The sequence below is a fragment of the Typopeltis vanoorti genome, chromosome 15, assembly GCF_054136105.1.
Source record: "Typopeltis vanoorti isolate ZY-2024b chromosome 15, IOZ_Tvanoo_1.0, whole genome shotgun sequence".
Lineage (NCBI taxonomy): Eukaryota > Metazoa > Arthropoda > Arachnida > Uropygi > Thelyphonidae > Typopeltis > Typopeltis vanoorti.
This window is the reverse complement of record NC_143563.1, coordinates 100,430,381-100,450,000: the sequence shown is the minus strand read 5'-3', so window position 1 is coordinate 100,450,000 and position 19,620 is coordinate 100,430,381. Positions and strand designations below refer to the sequence as shown.

The 19,620-nt window shown below is 37.2% G+C and overlaps 1 protein-coding gene across 1 annotated transcript in view; it reads right to left on the bottom strand.

The window, feature by feature from the left end:
* LOC150099030 (metal cation symporter ZIP14-like) overlaps positions 1-19,620 on the bottom strand; it is a 281,749-nt gene that overhangs the window by 229,119 nt on the left and 33,010 nt on the right. The window contains exon 2 of the mRNA XM_090405794.1: positions 9,841-10,140. Within this exon, the coding sequence (XP_090261920.1) occupies positions 9,841-10,140 (300 nt within the window). The remainder of the gene's footprint in view (positions 1-9,840; positions 10,141-19,620) is intronic.

Here is a 19,620-nt window from a genome sequence, read left to right as displayed (position 1 = left end):
GGAAATATTTTAGCTATAACAGCTTCAATGTCTACAGGCAATGTATCAGCTGCAGTTTGCATGGCATTGTTTAAAATATGAGCTGAGCAACCAACTCCAATCAATCCGCAGCCAAACCTAGTAATCAATTTATGGTACACGTTGTTTCTTCCCTTTCTCGAACATCCACCGAAGTTATTATTAGTATTGTCAGCTGAAAAGGCTATGACTTTATCTTTAATCTTCCAAGATTTTAACAAGTCCCATATGTAATCCATAAGTCATTCTGCACTTTCACTAGGAAGGTCTGTAAATTCTAGAATCATGGTTTCAACACCTTTTTCTGGAAAAAATATCAAACTATCAATGGAACTAATTTTGAAGCACCATGGTTTGAAGCATCAATCAGGATAGATATATAATTTGCTTTCTCCATTTTCAGTTTGAATTGCTTGATTGCAAATGGAGCCAAAAACATTTAAAATTAATGCTTGTGTTTTTGTTTGTCCACACGTCAATTTTCTATCATATAACTTACGTATTATTTTAGATGTACAATCCATTGATCGAAAACTCTGGTTGTGAAAACACGTGTGATACACACGAAAGTTGCTTCTTCTGCAGCAAGATTCTTTTCCACTTCCCCCATCCCTTTCTCGGTAAAGAAATCACTGACTTTTTGCACTTGTACTAGCTCGAGATGCAGATTTATGTCTTTTTGTAGCAATGTGCTGGGTAATGTCGGACTCTCCACCATGCTCGACGCTAAACATGCCATCACAAACCATACACTCCACTTTATCTGTCTCGCCCAATTTAGTAGATTTTTTTAAAAATGGAAATCACACTTCCTTTTCGGCATTTTCAACGTTCAACAGGAGAATTGAAAAACCATACATTTTAATAACAGCCGTACAGTAATTAATACTCTGCAAGCACCACCTTGTTTCTCTCGGAGCAAGCTTCTAAAATGGTGTGGGCCAAGTGGACCGTTTATTTAAAGCTGAGCCAATATCACGGCACACGCCAAAATGTCAATGCACATGTGCACTGTTCTAACGAACTTATTGTTGCAGTGTTGCCATTACTCGCCTTGAGGAAATAATGGGTCTATAGTTCCCTGTAATGAGAGAGAGCGATGTCTGTAATAGAATAGAAATTATAACTCATCGATTTTGTTATTCAGTCTTGAACTCTAAAATACAGGACAAAACACTGCCTGAAGAGTTTTCTCGGGACAACGGGACGTATTAGCCAAAAATGGGAGGATCCTGTATTTTACAGGACATCTGGGATCCCTACCTATCAACCAACTTTTGCAATCCACACACCTTCAAGCTGTCCTCAGAGGGAACATTTCACAGGCCACTCACCATCTCGGTTGCTGGCCTCTGAATCCTCTCCACTGCTTCCTCATCCCCAAGAAACCCAGTGGGCCAGATGTCGGCATATCAAGGTCTTATAAAGAGGAATAACAACTTCCTTATCTCTACTTGTTAATATATTCCTTCAATAGCCAAGTAATCTTATGGGCTACCTTAACAATATGTCCTCTAAACTTCAACTCTGTCTACCCCCTTTCCCCCTAAATCTCTAGCTTCATCTATTTCCTGGAGTACAGTGCTATCAGTGTGATACATGGCTTGTAATCTGTATATCTCAAAATGCATAACTTTACATTTCTCAACATTAAACTGCACCCATTAACTACTGCCCATACTGGCAGCCAATTTAAATTGTCCTGCAAACTCTGCACATCGCATTGATTAACTATTATTCTACCTAATTTTGCATCATCAGCAAACAACTGAATATTTCCTGTCAGGTTATTTCCTGTATCATTTAACAAATTAAACAACAATGGTCCCAGCACTGAACCTTGCAGCACACCACTAGTTACCTGTTTTTATCTCGATTCTGCTCCTCCACATACCACTTTTTGATATCTGTCCAGCAGCCACCATGTTATCCACTTAACCAGTGTCATATCCATCCCTCATTTCTTTTAATTTGCATAACAGAGTTCAATGTGGCATTCTGTCAAATGCCTTTGGAAAATCATCGTGTAGTCATATCCTTTATCCACCTCAGCTGTTACTCTATTATAAAACGCGAGTAAATCATTAAGGCATGACTGACCCTTCACAAAGCCATGCTGATCCTCATACAGTATCATATTTTTATATATCCATTCCTGAATTCTCTTTTTTACCAATTTTTCTTGTACTTTTACCACTACAACTGAGATACTGATTGGTTTATAATTTGCTACTACAATCTTAGAGCCTCCCTTATACAAAGGAATTATTTTACCCTCTTTCCACTCCCTTGGATCTATACCAGAGATTAGACTTAAATTAAAGAGCCTAGTCAAAGGCATTTCCAGTTCCCTTGCACATTTTTGCATAATTCTAGCTGATATCCCATCTAATCCCACAGCTGTATTTACATTGAGATTCTGCAATATCCTAAGAACTTCCAATTCATTCTTCTCTGTTCCCATATTAGCGTTTATCACTTAAAGCAGTACCCCACTAGGATGAAATACCCTTGCAAAGTGGTCACTCAGGATCTCAAATATTTTATCCACTTCTGTCTCCTCTTAACCGTTATCACTCATTACGATTAATCTTCCATAGTCATTCTTCCTCTTACTTGCCATATAACGAAAACTTTTTGGGAATTCCTTTGGTCTGCTCAGCAAGATTCTTCTAATAATCTGATTTTGCCCACTTGCCATGCTGGTCACCTTTCTTGCCTGAGCCTTGTACTGTTCATGAGTGTGCTGGTCACCTTTCTCTCTATGTACCCTCTACAGCATTTTCATCTTCTGCAGCTTGCGCTTATCATATTACTCATCTAACTCCTACCCGATTAATCCTCCTTACTCTAGGTATACAATTTAATACTGCTTCCTCTAGATGACCCTTAACTATATCCCATGCATTACTAACATCCTTACCCTGCAGTGTTTTATGCCATGGTACAAATTTGAGCTTCTTCCTAAGCATGTCATAATGATCTGCCTTTTAATTCCACAAATGCCCTTTCCTGATAGAATATTCCTCATATTTTACAATCTCCCAAGTGGAGACTGCATGGTCACTTTCACCAATTGGAGGTAATGTTGTCGCCTTGGTTATGGATAGGTCTTCTGATCCTATTATCAGGACTAGTACTCTCTCAGCACCTCCATTACATGCTGCCGTAAGTAATTATCTCTTAGCACGTGTATAAATTCCATTTCCTTCTTATCATGTGTTCTTTCTCTCCACTCTATATCTCCATAGTTGAAGTCTCCTATAATAATCATTCGACCTGTATTCATCGTACTAATTTGGCAAGCATGTTTTTCAAATCATCTATAGAACTCCCAGGCCTATAGCAACAACCAACTGCATATTTTGTCTTAGTGGTCTTAATCTCACAGCTTATGTGCTAGTAGGCACGGATTTAGTGGCCTTAATCTCACAACAGACTGCTTCAAATGAACAGCCACCCTCCTACCTGTTTCATGTTCTTTTTGGCTGCAATTCATCTACTATAATCAGCAATATGCCTCCTTCCATCCTATCTTCTCTATCTTCCCTGAAAATGCTAAACCCTTCACGTTCATTCCCTGAAACTACATCATCTGCTGTTAGCCAAGTCTCACTAATGCCTATAACTTTTGGCGAGGTTGCACTAACCAATGCCAAAAAAATTCTCCCTCTTGTTCCTGATACTTCTGCCTATTAGTATACGTGCATAGAAATTGCAGCATCCCTTTAGTCCCCTACCTATTTTTATTTTCTGAATTGACTATCCTATTCAATACTTTTGCTTGAGAGACTACATTCCTCACTTGATATTCCTCACACTCACTTCATCGGTTCTCACACTCACTCCCTTCACACAAACTCTCTTGCTTCCATCCTAATTGATTAATTTTTGCCGAATTTGCACGTCAGCATGCTCAGTGAACAAAGCTCTTTCCAAACACCTTACATCAAACCATTTAGTTTTAGCTTGTACAACTCCTTTCTGTCAAACAGAGACTATGGATCCACAAATTTTACATCATTCCTTTTGCACATTCTACATATAGACTCATTGGCTATTAATGCCCTTGTTCTCAGTTCATATCTGTCATAGCATCGCAGTAGACTTACAACCTTCACTTTCTCGCTCTTTAGTTTGCCTCTTCTAACAACTCCTTTACATCCTCCCTCATAGAATACTTCAACTCTCAAATCATTTGTACCAACCAAAACAATCATTTCCTTTTGCTTACCATTTTGCATCCGAATGGTGTGGCTAATATCGTGAATTTTTGCACTCTGGAAACACAATTCTGTCATACTTTCATTAAGTAGTCCCCTGAATCATTGAGTCTCTATACATATTTTCTCCTTAACTTGTTTTCCTTGTTTGGTTGGTTGGTCTTTATTATTTCTTCAGATCACCTGCTTTTTTCTTTTTTTCTGTCCTGCTTAATTTACCGTATTCTTAACTTGCAATTTTTAAATTTCGCACTTTGTTCTATGAAGTATAACATTTAAGCCCACAATTTCTTTATTAATATCCATTTCATTCTTCTCTTTTTCCATGGCCAAACATTTGACATTAATATCATTTTCCATTTTACCGTTGATATTTGTTGCTTTCTCATCAGCTAACAGATCACTTTTGAAAGACTTAATACATACTCTCTCCAGTTTCAATTTCCTTCCACATATTCTTTGATTTTCTTGGCGAATACATTTCACACACTGCACTGAATAAAATCCCACAAATTCAAATTGCAATGAAATGTCGACAAAGACAAAGTGGTCTTTGCCTCCATTGTTCATTGCGTCGGTACCATGCCAACAAATCACAATAAAAATGTTATAAAGATACTTAAATACTATAAAATCATGAAAATTACTCTAATACACTATAGTATGCTAATTTTCTAAGGAAAAAACACAATAAAATAGAAAAAAAAACAGGAATAGTCTCTTGTTCTGCTCTCTCGCTCACACACACAGCTTGGACAAATATCTTCTGGATTAATCTAGTACAAGCACTTCAAACCATGTCTATATCACCAATAGCATTTCCTCAACTTCTTGAGAAGGACTTGGCATGCAAGCTGTAATGTGAAATCTGAGGACAATAGTGGATTACGATAAGGAGGACCATAGGAAAATGGTTAAATTTTCAGTATATAATGCACTGATCAAGCTATATTCTGAATGCAATTTGTTCACACGGTTTAAAAAAGATAAAATAATTAAAGATATTTCAAGAAAGGTCCAGAGAGTGGCTAACGTAGTGTCAATCACTGCCAGATTTATTATCTTCTCCACTTGCTTCAATACATATAACTTACTTGTCTCTGCAAGTTATATGTATTTAATTTCTATCAATTAAACACGTCCATTCAAAAAAAAAAAAAGAGCAGAGAGATTTTTTTGCCCAAGATGGTTAAAACAGTTTTAATCTTGGGATTAAAATCATAAGTTGGAAAGTGATATGGTCTATCAGAGCAAACATATGCACAAATATTGGAAGTTTTTTTCCCACTTGGTTAGACTTTAATAAATTTACAGGAAAATACATGAATGGATAGATAATGGGATACTGTATGGGGACAGCATGATTTGGTGACGGGTGGATCATGCCTCAGTAACTTGCTCACGTTTTATAACACAGTGACGGCTGAACTGGATAAGAGTAATGGGTTTACAGTGATACTGCTGGACCTTGCTAAGGCGTTTGACAGGATACCACATGGAATTCTAATCAGTAAACTGCAGCATATGGGGATGGATAGAGGGTAGTGAGATGGATAGGAGAGTGGTTGATGGAGAGATAGCAGAGAGTGGTTTATTCAGGAGTAGCGTCCAAAAGAAGGCCTGTGACTAGTGGTGTGGTGCAGGGTTCTGTTCTTAGACCACTGCTGTTTAATTTGTTCATTAACGATATAGGAAAGGATCTGAAAGGAACTGTTCATTTGTTTGCTGATGATGCAAAGTTGGGTAGAGCAATAGTGAATCCACATGTTGTCAAAATTTTGCAGGATGATTTGGATAGATTGGAAGACTGGGTTAAGGAGAATGGATGCCAATTTAATGTGGCAAAGTGTAAAGTTAAGCATTTTGGGGTGAAAAGAATAGCAGCAGTATACCACATTGGTGGAACCGTACTCCAAGAGATTGACGAGGCCAAGGATTTGGAAGTATTGGTGGACAGGGAGTTGAAGTTAAGGAGGCACATTGCAAAAGTGGCTAAATCAGCTCACTTAGTTACTGAGGAGCAGAGACAACCAAGTTATTGTTCCTCTGTATCGAGCCTTGATAAGACCCCCATCTTGACTACTGTGCCCAGATCTGGGTGCCAGTGTTTCTTCTTGATGGGGAGGAGGTAGAGAGGATCCAGAGACGAGTGACCAAGATGATAGCTGGTCTATGGAATGAGCCTTATGAGAACAAGTTGAAGATCTGTGGGTTGCAGAAATTGGCTGGTAGGCAGAAAAGGGGTGATATTATTGATACATTCAAATTACTGAAGGGTTTTTACAAGATTAATTCAGAGGAAATTTTTCAGAATAGGTCTGGTGGTGGGAGAACTATGGGCCATTCATGGAAACTGGGCAAGAGTGTGGTTACCAAGGTGTTAAAACTAGGTGTTTCGCTTGGAGATTGGTGAATGAGTGGAATAAGCTGCCAATGTCTATTGTGGGTGCCATGACTGTGAATGAGTTCAAGGCAAAGTATAATAGATGCTGTGTGAATGCTGAATAGTTGTTATGGACGTGATGTTTAGGGCCTCCTTCAATGGAGTCTAAGGACTCCTTGGAGTTTCCTGTAATAATAATAATAATTTAGTTTAATCCTTTATCCAAATTGTGTAAGCAAACAAAATTTGCACCAGAAGTATCTTCAGGAATGAGGCAACTCGTGATAAAGGTGGACCAAGCTCTCATCACTCCTTGTGTCAGTATCTCCCATAATGCAAAGCAAATCTCCTTGCAGACATGTATAATGCAATACATTAAGGGAAGGGCCACTACCCAGACTGGTTTCGACTTTTATTGAATGTTCAAGTACAGGTCAAGTTCCAGAAACTCAGCATTGTTCCTCTCAGTAACAGACTCACCCTGCCACTGAGAAAAACTCTCAGAACTGGTTGGCTCTACACCATGGCAGGCTCATCCCACCATGCAGAGCTGCTCACTTGCTCATCTCATCTGAGGGGTAACATCAACAGTGCCTCAGTTAACTTCATGGGCTACAGCATTGCCATTCGTTACCCCCCCAAATAAAAACACACCCAGAACCTGGGTGACAGCAACAACCGAGCCTTAGTTAAAACTTCATGGGCTACAGCATTGCCATTCATCACCCAAGCTTTCAACTGGTTTTGACCTTTGTTGAATGTTCAAGTACAGGTCAAACTTCAAAAACTCAGCATTGTATCCCTCAGTAACAGACTCACCCTACCACTGAGAAGAACTCTCAGAACCGGTTGGCTCTACACTGTGACAGGCACACCCCACCACCGAGCAGAGCCACTCATTTGCTCATATCTCATCAGAGGGGTAGCAGCAACAGCTGTGCCTCAGTTAACTTCATGGGCTACAGCACTGCCATTCATTACCCCCACCCAGGACATGGGTGACAGCAACAGCCAAGCCTCAATTTAAACTTCATAGGCTGCAGCATTGCCATTCATCATCCAAGCTTCCAACCAATTTCGACCTTTGTTGAGATCTCATCAGTGGGAGCCAGGCCCAGAAGTGGTGATACTAAGGCAGAAGCAATAGAGAAGTCATATTTACCTATACAAGTTTCCAAAAGGTGTACCATCTTATTATTAAATTACTCTGGATTTAGAGAAAGATGTTGGAAGTTTTTTTTCCACTTGGTTAGACTACAATAAATTTAGTTTAATCCTATAGTTTAATATATTTTTGACTGTAATAGCGTATGTTCACGAGGCCGGTTTGCCTGCTTGCGGGATGAAAAACGCTAGATAAACTAGCGGAAAAAGCCCTACTGCCTGTGCCCAAGACCGGAAAATTTGGCTATGCCTGAGGAAGATCCTGAAGTTCCTCACGTCTTCAACGGGAATCGAACCTGGGACACTCCTTCCCCAGGCATATGGTTGTGAAGCGTAAAACTACTAGGCTAGTCATGCAGACCTTCAGGACTCCCTTAATGCATAGTATTATACATGTCTGCAAGGAGATGTGCTTTGCATTATGGGAGATACTGAGACAAGGAGTGATGAGAGCTTGGTCCACCTTTACCACGAGTTGCCTCAGTCCTGAAGATACTTCAGGTGCAAACTTTGTTTGCTTACACTTAGATAAAGGATTAAACTAAATTTATTATATGCACAAATACTGTCCCTTAGGATAAAGTCAGAATGTAAATGGGAAAAAATGAGGTGAGTAATCTTTGAAAATGAAATCTGAGTTTAATTTAAAAAACATGAGACTGGAAGTGGAAATGAATATTAAGATTGAAACTAAGACTACATATTTATGAAGTGAATCTTGAGGATTGCAGGATGTTTGTCTTTAACTACATGCAATATTTTTCTTTGCATGACTTTTCAGTTATTTAAAACTGAAATTAGAAACCTGGAATATTCAGTTATGAATTCCTTACTAAGCCATACATAGCTTTGAAAATTGTGGCACCAGCAGTGCTTCATGACGGTATCAAACTCCAAGACATACCTCTCAAAACAGTGGCTGTAAAATTATTTACTAGCTGACCTGGAAGTTTCCTGAAGTGTTACCATTAGGTAACATAAGTTTGGTGCAGTAGACTGTCTAGTAGCTGGTCTAACCATTTTAATGCTAAACCAGGCTAAAAGTATACAATACATTAGCCTTACCAGTCTTAATGTATGGAAGCGAAATCTGGACAATAAAACAAAAAGACAAACAAAGATTAACAACAGCAGAAATGAAGTTTATGAGAAAAAACTGCAAAGTATACCCTATTTGATCACAAAAGAAACGAAGATATTATGAAAGAATTAAGCCAAGAACCAGTAATAGAAAAAAAATAATATAAACATAAATGGATGGAACACATTCAAAGAATGAAAACAGAAAGATTACCAAAACAAGCCTTAAAGTACAAGCCATTAGGAAAAAGAAAACCAGGATGTCCTCTTAAACGATTCAACGATGACTTCTAAGGCCGGAACAGGCCATGCTAGGCCTAAATCCTTGATACGTATTATGATGATGACATATTTAAGAAATTTTGGTTCTGCAGGTTTGCTGTAATTCTGAAAACATCTCATATTGCATACTAGAAGAAATGGGGTAATTTGGAATCCAAACATGATTTCTGTCCACGAGATGCCTCAAAGTAAAGTGGTGGTATTACATCAAGCAACGATGCTCATTTGCCACCTGGTGATTCTGGACATGATCTGAGTTGTGGGCAACACACTGATTCTCCACTTACATTAATTCACTTCTCCAATCAAATAAATGCCTATTGGCTAGGGAATAGATATATCCAAGCTACTAACAGGCCCACCAACGTGAGTGTAGATTTGGCTGCTGCATACTGACTGGCATTCACTGATATTCATTATTTTTGGTGGCCACAGAATGTTCCAGTGGTGAAACCACTTCAAGCTTCCAATAAACAAGGCAATGGTTTCACAACAAGCAAATGAAATTCATCACTCATCTACAGACATTCGCAAACATCCATACGCAGTGTGATTTGGTGAAGAGCAGAGATGCGATTCCACTTGGCCACTCAGGCTGGCAAATTATTATTATTATTCAGTGACACCTCCAGGGAATTCAAAGACTCATGCTACCTTTTTATTTGGAAATTAACTGTTTAAATATCTCACCTGCTGCCTCTGAAGTGGTTCATATACTGCTTTCACATCTCTAAGTACATTTTCAATAGATTCCAGAACTGGTACTGCTGAAAGTTGGTCTCCTTTTATGTTATGCATAACTGATTTCAGGCAACTGTCATAGCTATTACAATGATTGAATGAAAGACCATTTGTTTCGGAAGTCTTGCATACAGTTCGAATATTTAGCAAATGATATAACAAAATAATACTTAATCGTTCCAAATCAGCAGTAGTTGTCTCAGTTGTATTAGTTTCTACCAGGTCCAAAATTCTGGGTGGACTGAGGCACTGAAAATAGGGGGGAAAAAAAGTAATTAGTGTTTAAACAAATACAGCAGTGATATCATGAAGCAAAACCTAATTTAAATCTACAGTCAAGGTTAACAAAATGAAGCAAACAGTCATGACACTGGAACATTAGTATATGAAGCATTAATTTCTTATGAAACACACACTTAAAATTACTTATTTTTAAGTAGTCTACTTCCCCACATTTTTGTTTAATTATATTTTCATATTTCTATATTATAATTTATTATATTGAATTGTATTATTTTCATATTTTGATATTTATTAACACTAGATCTCTATGGAATCAAAAGCCTCATTGCATGATTAATGTTAGAGGTGTAATGGAATATTATCGGCACTGAGAAAGGATTAAAACTAATTTTAATGCTTCCAATATTTTCTTCTCAGTGACAGAGACATCTTCAAGGATTACAAATAACTTTTTGTAACAACACACAAATACAATACAAGACAATGATAAGTAAAACACGTGAGCGAAACTAAAGTTCTATCTAACTAGTGCGCCCTCTATGGGTGTTTGCTGGTGGCCTAGGATGTAAAGAAGGATCTTTGATAATTAATGTTTCCCAAATTTTGGGAAGTTTCATGCAACTGTATTTGTTTAAATTAGGTTGATTCCTGAGTGCAGATGCAGATTCAAAAAACAGTCTTTCATTTTTGAATTTACTATGGTGGAGCATAGTGGTTCTATCCAGGAGATTCTGTGGTTTGTATCCAAAATATGGTCTGCAAGGCCAGATTGACCATAATCGTGTTGCAGATGTATGACTTATGTTCTTCTAACTGGATGATTGCTGATCTGCCATCTGTCCAAAGTAAGCCAGCTTACAGGTACAAGGTAATCTATATACTCCAGGCACAGTGAGGAAGGAGCTGATATTTGGTGGAACAGTTAAGGGCAGTAAGTTTACAGTAGGACTTAAACACTGTATGGAGGTTGTACTTTTTTTTAATGAAAAACCATTGAAAAGTGTAACCATTAAAACTGTAAACCATTGAAAAGGAAGGCGTTGTGTGAGTTCGGTTGAAAAGGCAGTTTCACTGGAACAAAGATTGTGGGCTCTATTAGTTAGGTTTCTTCATATAGAGAAAGAAACGTTACCATTAACTGTTATTTTAGTTTTCCATTGTAAACTGGATTCTTGGATGTAGGATATTGAGGTGACTGAGGAAGGAGTCTAATGTGTCTGGGCCAAAAAGCCAAATAGAGAACACAACATCTACATATCTTAGCCAGATGGAAGGTTTTAGATAGAGGATGAGTGTATGGCTCGTTTTTCAAAATTTTCCTTGTAAAAATTGGCAAGAGGGATGGGGGGGGGGGAGTTCTTTATATCTGTTTGTAGATTTTGTTGAATAAGCCATTGAAAAGGAAGGTGTGTGAGTTCAGTTGAATACCTTAATTGATAGCAAAGAAAAAAGAGCTCTAAGATATCAGAAGGAAAAACTTTAAGAATGTTAAGGTGTCATTTAGGGGAATATTGGTAAGCAATGAGCAGGGGCGAATGTTGGTCTTCAAATTCACTCTTGCTTTTGTTATCATTCAGAGAGTGAGAGGTGTGATTGAAGTCTGATTAGTGGAATAATGAATTGCTGACCATTTAAAACTATATATTTAGAAATTTATGTACATTTAATCATACAAATACAACATTTATTTTACAAATGATATTCTATCTTTTTCAATTTAGCTACTTGAATACAAATTCTACCCTACGGTTCTTCTTTATGAACTGGTCAATAACATCGTCATAAAAAGTTGGTTGTGACTTAATTTTCCCAAGCAACACACACTTGTAAAGGCTGGCTGAAGCTCACTGGCTAGAGCTACTTTCACTGCGTATGGCCTGTGTTTAAGACGACGTGAAGGGAGCGGAAATGGCTATACGCTCTCATGAAATCAGTGTTGTGGCGGGGACCTGGAAGCTCCTACAACCGAGCAAGCCAAGGTAGCTTTGACTAGACGAGCAAGCATCGCCCTTCGATATACAACGCAAGCTCAATTATTACCGCGCAGGCTTAAGATGTCTTCTGTCTACAAAAACAAAAGACTAAATGGAATGCTTATAAATGCATGCATTTATTAACAAATAAATACTTCTTTCTCAAGTAATGAGCTTGCATAGCAAGCATGGAGAATTCGTCCCTGACAATGAGATGATGTCAAAGCTGACCAATGTCTTATTATTAAAAGACAGATTTTCAATTAAGTTTTTAAAGTGGGTAGAGTTTTTTTTTATATAAGATGTGGTAAGACCAGTAAAAGGGGGGGGGGGGGGTATGAGAGAGTTTGCTAGCTGCTTTGACAATTTGTAGCAAGGTGCATTAGTGGCATCTACTGTAAGTCCTAGGAGAGAATTAGGTTTGTAGATTTTAGGTAAACCGTATATCGGGGGGGGGGACCGTGAACTGAAAGGTTTGAGTTTTTTTTTGTAATGCCAAGAGAATACTTTTTTTAAGTAAGTTTTTTAAATTTTTAACTTGAGATTTTGTGGGATCGTGTTCAAGTGACATGTAGGTAGCGCGATCCTGGAGAATAATATCCATTTTCCGATTATATTCTGTGGGGTTAAGGACGACTGTGGCATTCAGTAGAGCACTCATGATTTAATCTCGGGGGGGGGGGAAGAATTGAGTAGACGATTTGAGAATACACACTAGCCTATAACTGAGCATATGGAATGATCGCTAATTCATAAGTAGTATAGAAATAGAAGACACGACACAACATAGAAAAAAAAAAAAGTAATGTTAATTAGGAAAAGATTTTTGGAAAATTTTCTAGTGTTTTTTACTTTTTATTTGGGGTATGCCGGGCCCCTTCTGGGTGTACCACTGGTGGCATTACACTTATCAGCTCTGGTGGTAACGATACTTCTTTCCGTAATTTTCTGAGGCCACAGAGTTGTCTGGAAGATAAATTACTTTTTGGAGGTGACGATTGCGCGAGGATGTTAACTACGTCAACTCTGATGTTATTGGCTGTTTCCGGAGCTAAGTGACAAATTCCGCGTTGGATGTTGTACAATGTACATAATATCTATCACCGGAACTTTAGGTGCGACGGCAAAATTGTGGCCGAGGCTTAGGATCACTTCCAGTTTCTGTTGATGTTAACACTCATCTATTTCTGATGGGTGTATTATTGATTCCTGTCCCCTTGTATTTCCGAAAGTTATTTTATGCTGATAAAATGTATTCATTATTTTAACTTATTTGCAGAGAATTGTATCAATGTTTCTCCATTGTTTCTTCCTTATAAATCTTTGCATAATTCCATTTATTGGTATATTTCCTATTCTTGCATTTAAGTCTCCCATTAATAATTAATTTTTCATTCAGTGTTGTGAGTCATCATAGAAAGCATCTGTTTTTTCTTCTCTTCTGGGGCATATATTGTAATTATATTTATTTTACCTCTATCTGATTTTAATCCTAGCTGTTAATATTGTTCCATTTATATTATCATTTAACTTTTTATGCATGACTATTCCTACTCCAGCTTCGGCTCTAGTTTTTTTTTTTTTTTTTAAATTTCTTGTATAAGTTCTTCTTTTCCATTAATCGTTCTTTCGTTCCATGTTGCTAATTTTATTATTTTGTATCGTTTTCTTTTCCGATCGATATCCAATTTTTCCATCGGATTCATATTTGTTCTCGGTTTCTCGCGCAGTTTCACGTCCAATGACGGGATGCTAGTCCAATCACCAGACGCTTCTCACTTTAGTCGGGAGGGGTCTGGTGATTAGTGATAACACACAATGAATAACCAAAAATACTATAGTACTCTCATCCCCTTCTTCACTACATCATTCTCAATTTACATGGGTATCCTCTCCCCATCCTCCATGAAATGTACAATTCCATCTACTTGTATCCTGTATGACCCTTTCAGAAGTATGTCACGTCACACTCACATCCATCACTTCTTATCTCCTGTTTGCTAGTGTGCAGTCCACTAATTTTCAGTTGGTCTTCATAATATGCATTCCATAATCCTAATATTACCTTTAACACTCTTCACTATATCATTATCACCACGGAAATGGTTTTTCGTGTGTGACTACGGAAGAGATCAGACCTGCCCATTATAGTCGAAATCCTTCTCCTTGCATGTTAAATATAAATCTTCTATGAATACATATTAATTTATAGACAAACAGAATTTTATATGTATACATTATAAAATTTCAATTATACGTATATTATTCAAATATTACATATAAAATTTCAAGTGAATCTTATTCACTTCAGCCTGTGAAAAAAAACAAAAAAAAATCGGACTTCTATTATCATCGATCACTTAATTTAGGATATTATTTCTAAAGCTTTATTTAATTGGAATTTTGTTGTATCCCTTTTAAATAATTATATTAAATCTGTCGGCAACGACGTTTTTGAGCTACACTAGATGGGTTAATCATATGGGCAGCGTCGAGGTGTCCTCTTGTAAAAGAAGGAAAACAGAATATGCTCATATACAGTATGCCTGTTATGTAATGAGCCAGCAACTGTATCAAAACAAATAACTATATTTGGAATTCTCAATCACACAGATTCAAAATAATCTCCCTCCAACTGCACATAACGTTTCGATCTGTCATACATGTGTTTGAAGCACAGTGGAAGTTCTGAATGTGAACTTCCTTCAGTGTCACACCGTATTGGATGTCCTCAATGTTGCTGAAGCATTTTTCAAGGCATACTTAATCTTTGGGAAGAGTAAAAGTCTGCTGGAACCAAATCAGGCTAATTGAGGGGTGTTCGATCACACAGATCAACTTCGAAATCAGAAACTGCTTCATAGGCAGCACACAGCGCGCAACAGAAACCAATTGTTGTGGAACAATTCTTTCCTGATAGGTCGCATGTGGGTATATAGACATTGAGTTACTCCTAAATGATATTGCCCATTCACTGTGGTGCTCTCAGCAAAAAAATTCGCACTGGATAATTCCAACAGCGATATAAAAAATAAAATAAAAATAAATAAAAAAACACATTGTCATGGCATGTCATTTTTCCAACCTGACTTTCTTTCTTCTGCCAGGTAGAAGATGTTCCATTCCATTCCATGCTGCGGTGTTTCATTTCTGGATCAAATTGAAGACACCCTTTCATCACCGATGACAATTCTTTGCAACGCATGACAATCTTGATCAACTGCATGGATGAAACTTGGATAACATGCAAAACGGTGCTCTCTACCCATATGTCAACGTGAGTGTAGCACAAACTTCTAACAAATCTTCCTCTTGTGCAAATCTCTTTAAGATTAATTTGACCACTTCCTTACCTACACCAAGCGAGTAGCCTAGTGGTTATTTGTCTTGCTTCAGCAACAATTTCCCTAACGTTCAACGGAACACAATAAACTTTTTTCTTTTAGGTTTTTGGTGTACTTCTGCAGCAGTTTCTCCTAATTTACAATAATATTTTATCACAGCTGTTTGCTCCATGATGCAACTTCGGACATGCTCAACTCACACACTTACTTCTATGGATGCCGCACGAAAACTGCTTCGTCACCCGACTCAACAGTTATTGCAGTTGCGATTACAGCACAATCTAGCGGTCAAAACTATAAACACATTTGTTGCTTTTATTCAAAGGGCTGTCCTGTAAAAAAATCAATTACTTAATAGGCACACTGAGTATGCAGGATATGTAAAGGCAAAATAGATATGCATGGGCAAAATTTATGTTAGAAAGAGAAATTAATCAACCGTCTTCCGGTTAGTTTTCAGATTTTGCTGCCTTTTGAATCAAGTATTCCGTGCTTCACAGTCCGTATTCTAGCCTGGTAGCTTTGAATGCTCTCCATTGCATTCAGATTGTCTTTATTAAAGCTGCCTTTCCGGAAAATTCTACTCCTTGTTCTATTGATTTTACTGCAATTAAGTTGAAGAGTATTCCTCTCAAGATCCTATAGGACAGGTTAAATCTCGTTTATTAATCATATTACTCCATTGTTTAACAAGTCAAGGACTCTGAGGAGGAGAGATAGATGTAGAAAGTATTTTACCTTGGGTATAATAAATGTTAAAGATACCAAGCTATTTTAAACCTGGTTTTACTCCATTTCCCAAGTAAGCAAACAGACAAGTCAAGTTACTGAGAACCACTACAGGGATGGGATAATGGCACTGGAGCATTGCTGGAATAAATGTATTAGTCTTAAGGGAGATTAGGTTGAAAAATAAAAATAATTTTGAAATTATTAATTCGTTTATTCACTGTTAGGCCGAGAACTTTTCAGATCACCGTTAGTGATTATCAAATGCTACAAATTATCAAACTGCATTGGTCACCTGAGTACATCTCCATCCCACAAAGTAATCCATCCACAATCATTTTTTCTCTTAATCGACGCAACAGCTAAAAAAAAAACCTTGGGTTCAAACTCAGATTGCGCTACTAGACTTCTCTCATATTGTAATTTAACTCCCCCCCCCCCCTTACAATACACTCACTTTCCTGGCCTAAGACATGTCCCTTATGCTAAGGCTCTCCATTTCTCTCTCCGTGTCTTCTACAAGCTCTTTTTTTTTAAAATCTGCAATTCACTTTAATTTCTCAAACCATCCATTTAACTCCAAATGGTTTTATCTTCTTCACTCGAAGTACACAACCTGCCATTGCGGTCAACAATTTTCTTTTATCTCAGGAATTACTGAGCTCTCAGTAGTTAGGGTAGCGATGTGAGGCACTTTTAATGGGGGTTTAATTCCCTCCTTATCAAAAGGTAATTAAATTAATTTCCCCTCAAACTGGTTTGAACTGCTTCGTAACCAGTCCAACTGGTTTAGTTTTGTGGTCAACGTATGGCGTTATGGACAAGTGAACAGCATCATTTCTAGCATAGTTTTAATCAGGGAAGGGGGGGGGGGTTATTCCTCCCTTATCAAAAAGTAATTAAATTCATCCCTCCCAACCTCTTTTGAACTGCTTTGTGAACAGTCAACATGTGATATCACGTACAAGTGACAGCATCATTTCTAGAGTAGTTTTAAGACATGTCTTCTGGTTGGTTGTAGTTAGGTCATGTATTTCTCTCCAAAGTAATCCATTAATCAAAAAAGTAATTAATCCCTCCCAACTGTTCGTATCGGTTGGACTGGTTTTGTTTCGAGATCGTATGTAACTGGCTAGCATGTTTGTACCTCAACCAATGATGAGAGAGTTACATCATGATGTCTTCATTTCCAATAGATTCCAGGTGAGACTTGTTGTTTCGAGGCTTGTTTTCGACCCTGAAATGACAAATTTCGACAAATGATCCCGAGGGTCATTTATCATAATCAGTTTTTTTCCCCAGCTTTTAGCATAATATTTTACTCTGGTCAGTTTCCCACTTCAAAAGTGTTTTGGGGGTAAGGTACCTGCAGGGGTATATTTCTGAGTGAATTATCTTGTTTAGAGAATCTCTTGAAAGCTTTTAGGGTCAGGTCGCTGCACTTGTTTTTGTTTTCTGAAGTTAATACTCGGGTAGTAATTTTTTCTTTTTCTTTGCAACGAGTTATGGAACCCCCCCCCCAGGTAACACATTTTTTTATATAAAGTCAAGAGGGGGTAATATCATTACTTGTCTAATTGTTTGTGTATATACAAACAAGTATTAAAAAATGGAAGCAGGTCTTTCTACAAGAAGGTGAACAACAAATTGATGACTATACAAAGAAAAGCAGTAAGCATTCTCTCTCTCTCTCTTTTTTTTTTTTTTTTTAGAAATCTAGTGTGTTTCCTTCCCATGCGATTTCTAATGCAAGAAAAAAAATTATGAATTAATAATCTCCTTTTGTTTTGCTTTTTTTATGTTCAAATAGACAGTGTTAAATAATAGTTTTAATTTAAACCATTATATACCTAAATAGTCTATTTCTGAAGTGAAGTAGAAAGAATTTGTTTTGATTCAACCAGTATATTCAAACCATTGTACCCCTAATTTTACTTTTTTTTTCTTTACAGAATCATATTTCACCATCAAGAGGAAACTACTACGATTCTCTCAAAAGTATCAAACACAATTTACATTGATGACTGTAGAAATGCGCAAATTTAAAATTTCTGATCCAAAAGTATTAACACGACTCGAAGATATTTTTACAAGTTTGCTTCAATATGTCAGACATGAAGTTCCAGAATTCTATAAAATATGCTTTGCTATTTTAAGTGATGATTTAACTCACTTGGCCAATCTACCTCTTATATCTGCAAATGATTTTACTATAAAACGGCTATTGGATGTTCTTGAGAAAGTCTCTCAATCAAATGAGTCATTTTTAAGCAACTTCATGCTAGAAATAATTACAATATTTATTCTCGATGGTAAAGGTCGTATGAAAGCACCAAACAATCATGCAGAAATAGATATTGACATCTATTTTAGAAAGAAACACTCCGTTTGAAGGATATGGAATACAGAAGGCCTGTGTCTACCTATAGCTATTGTAGTAAGTTGTAGTTATGCATATGGAAGTTTCTGTTACAAAGAAGGAATCCCTTTTGACGAGAAATTACATCTGAAGCGCGTTGATACCGCTTACAAAGACAGAAGGCAAGACAATTATGTAAAAAAGCAAATGTTACTCCAGGAGATGGTTCTATAAATGCATTAATACCATTTCAAAGACTTTTAGACAATGAGTATCAGATCATACAGTATTCTGCCAGAAACAATTTTCAGATTACATACAGAGGTCCTCACCTGAGAGAAAAGAGTGTTATATTCACAATGACACTATGATGTTATTGTTTCCATCCCTGGATTTTTCTCCCGTATTCACTTTTGTCCAAGATGTTTACGCACCTTCAATAAACCTGTACCATATTTGTTCAAATATTTACCGGAGATGTCGACCCAAAGGATGTAAGAGATCCATTAACATGGTGAAATGCCTTGACTATCGTTCATATTTTTATGCAGGAACGTGTTTTGAGAACCACAAAGCTACAGTATGCAGTTTTCTAGAGAGATGTGAAGAATGTTTGACTGTTTTCGACAGGAAGACCATTCATACATGCAAGGTCCAATGTGCAGACTGTGGAAGTTTACATACAAACAAATGTTGTTTTGGCATCTGCAGAAGAAAAACAATCAAAAGAACAAAAAACATTACAAACATTGTATTACGATTTTGAAAGCATAATATCAGATGAACATAAATCCATTCTATGTATAGTGCAATTTCAAGAGAAGTGTGATGGTGAATTTTTTGAAAGTCTGTTTTGGAGAGACGCATCCGATTTTATTTCTTGGTTCATAGGGTCACAGGGTCTGATGATAGGTCTTTATTTGAAAACACGGTATAGTTCACAATGCAGGTTCATACGATTCCTCTCTAATTCTTCAAGAACTGCATGCAAAACAGTTACTACCAGACGTAATCATGAGGGGTGTAAAATGCTTATTATGACAATTCCAGGACCTCAAAGCAGCATGAGGAAAGAATATTT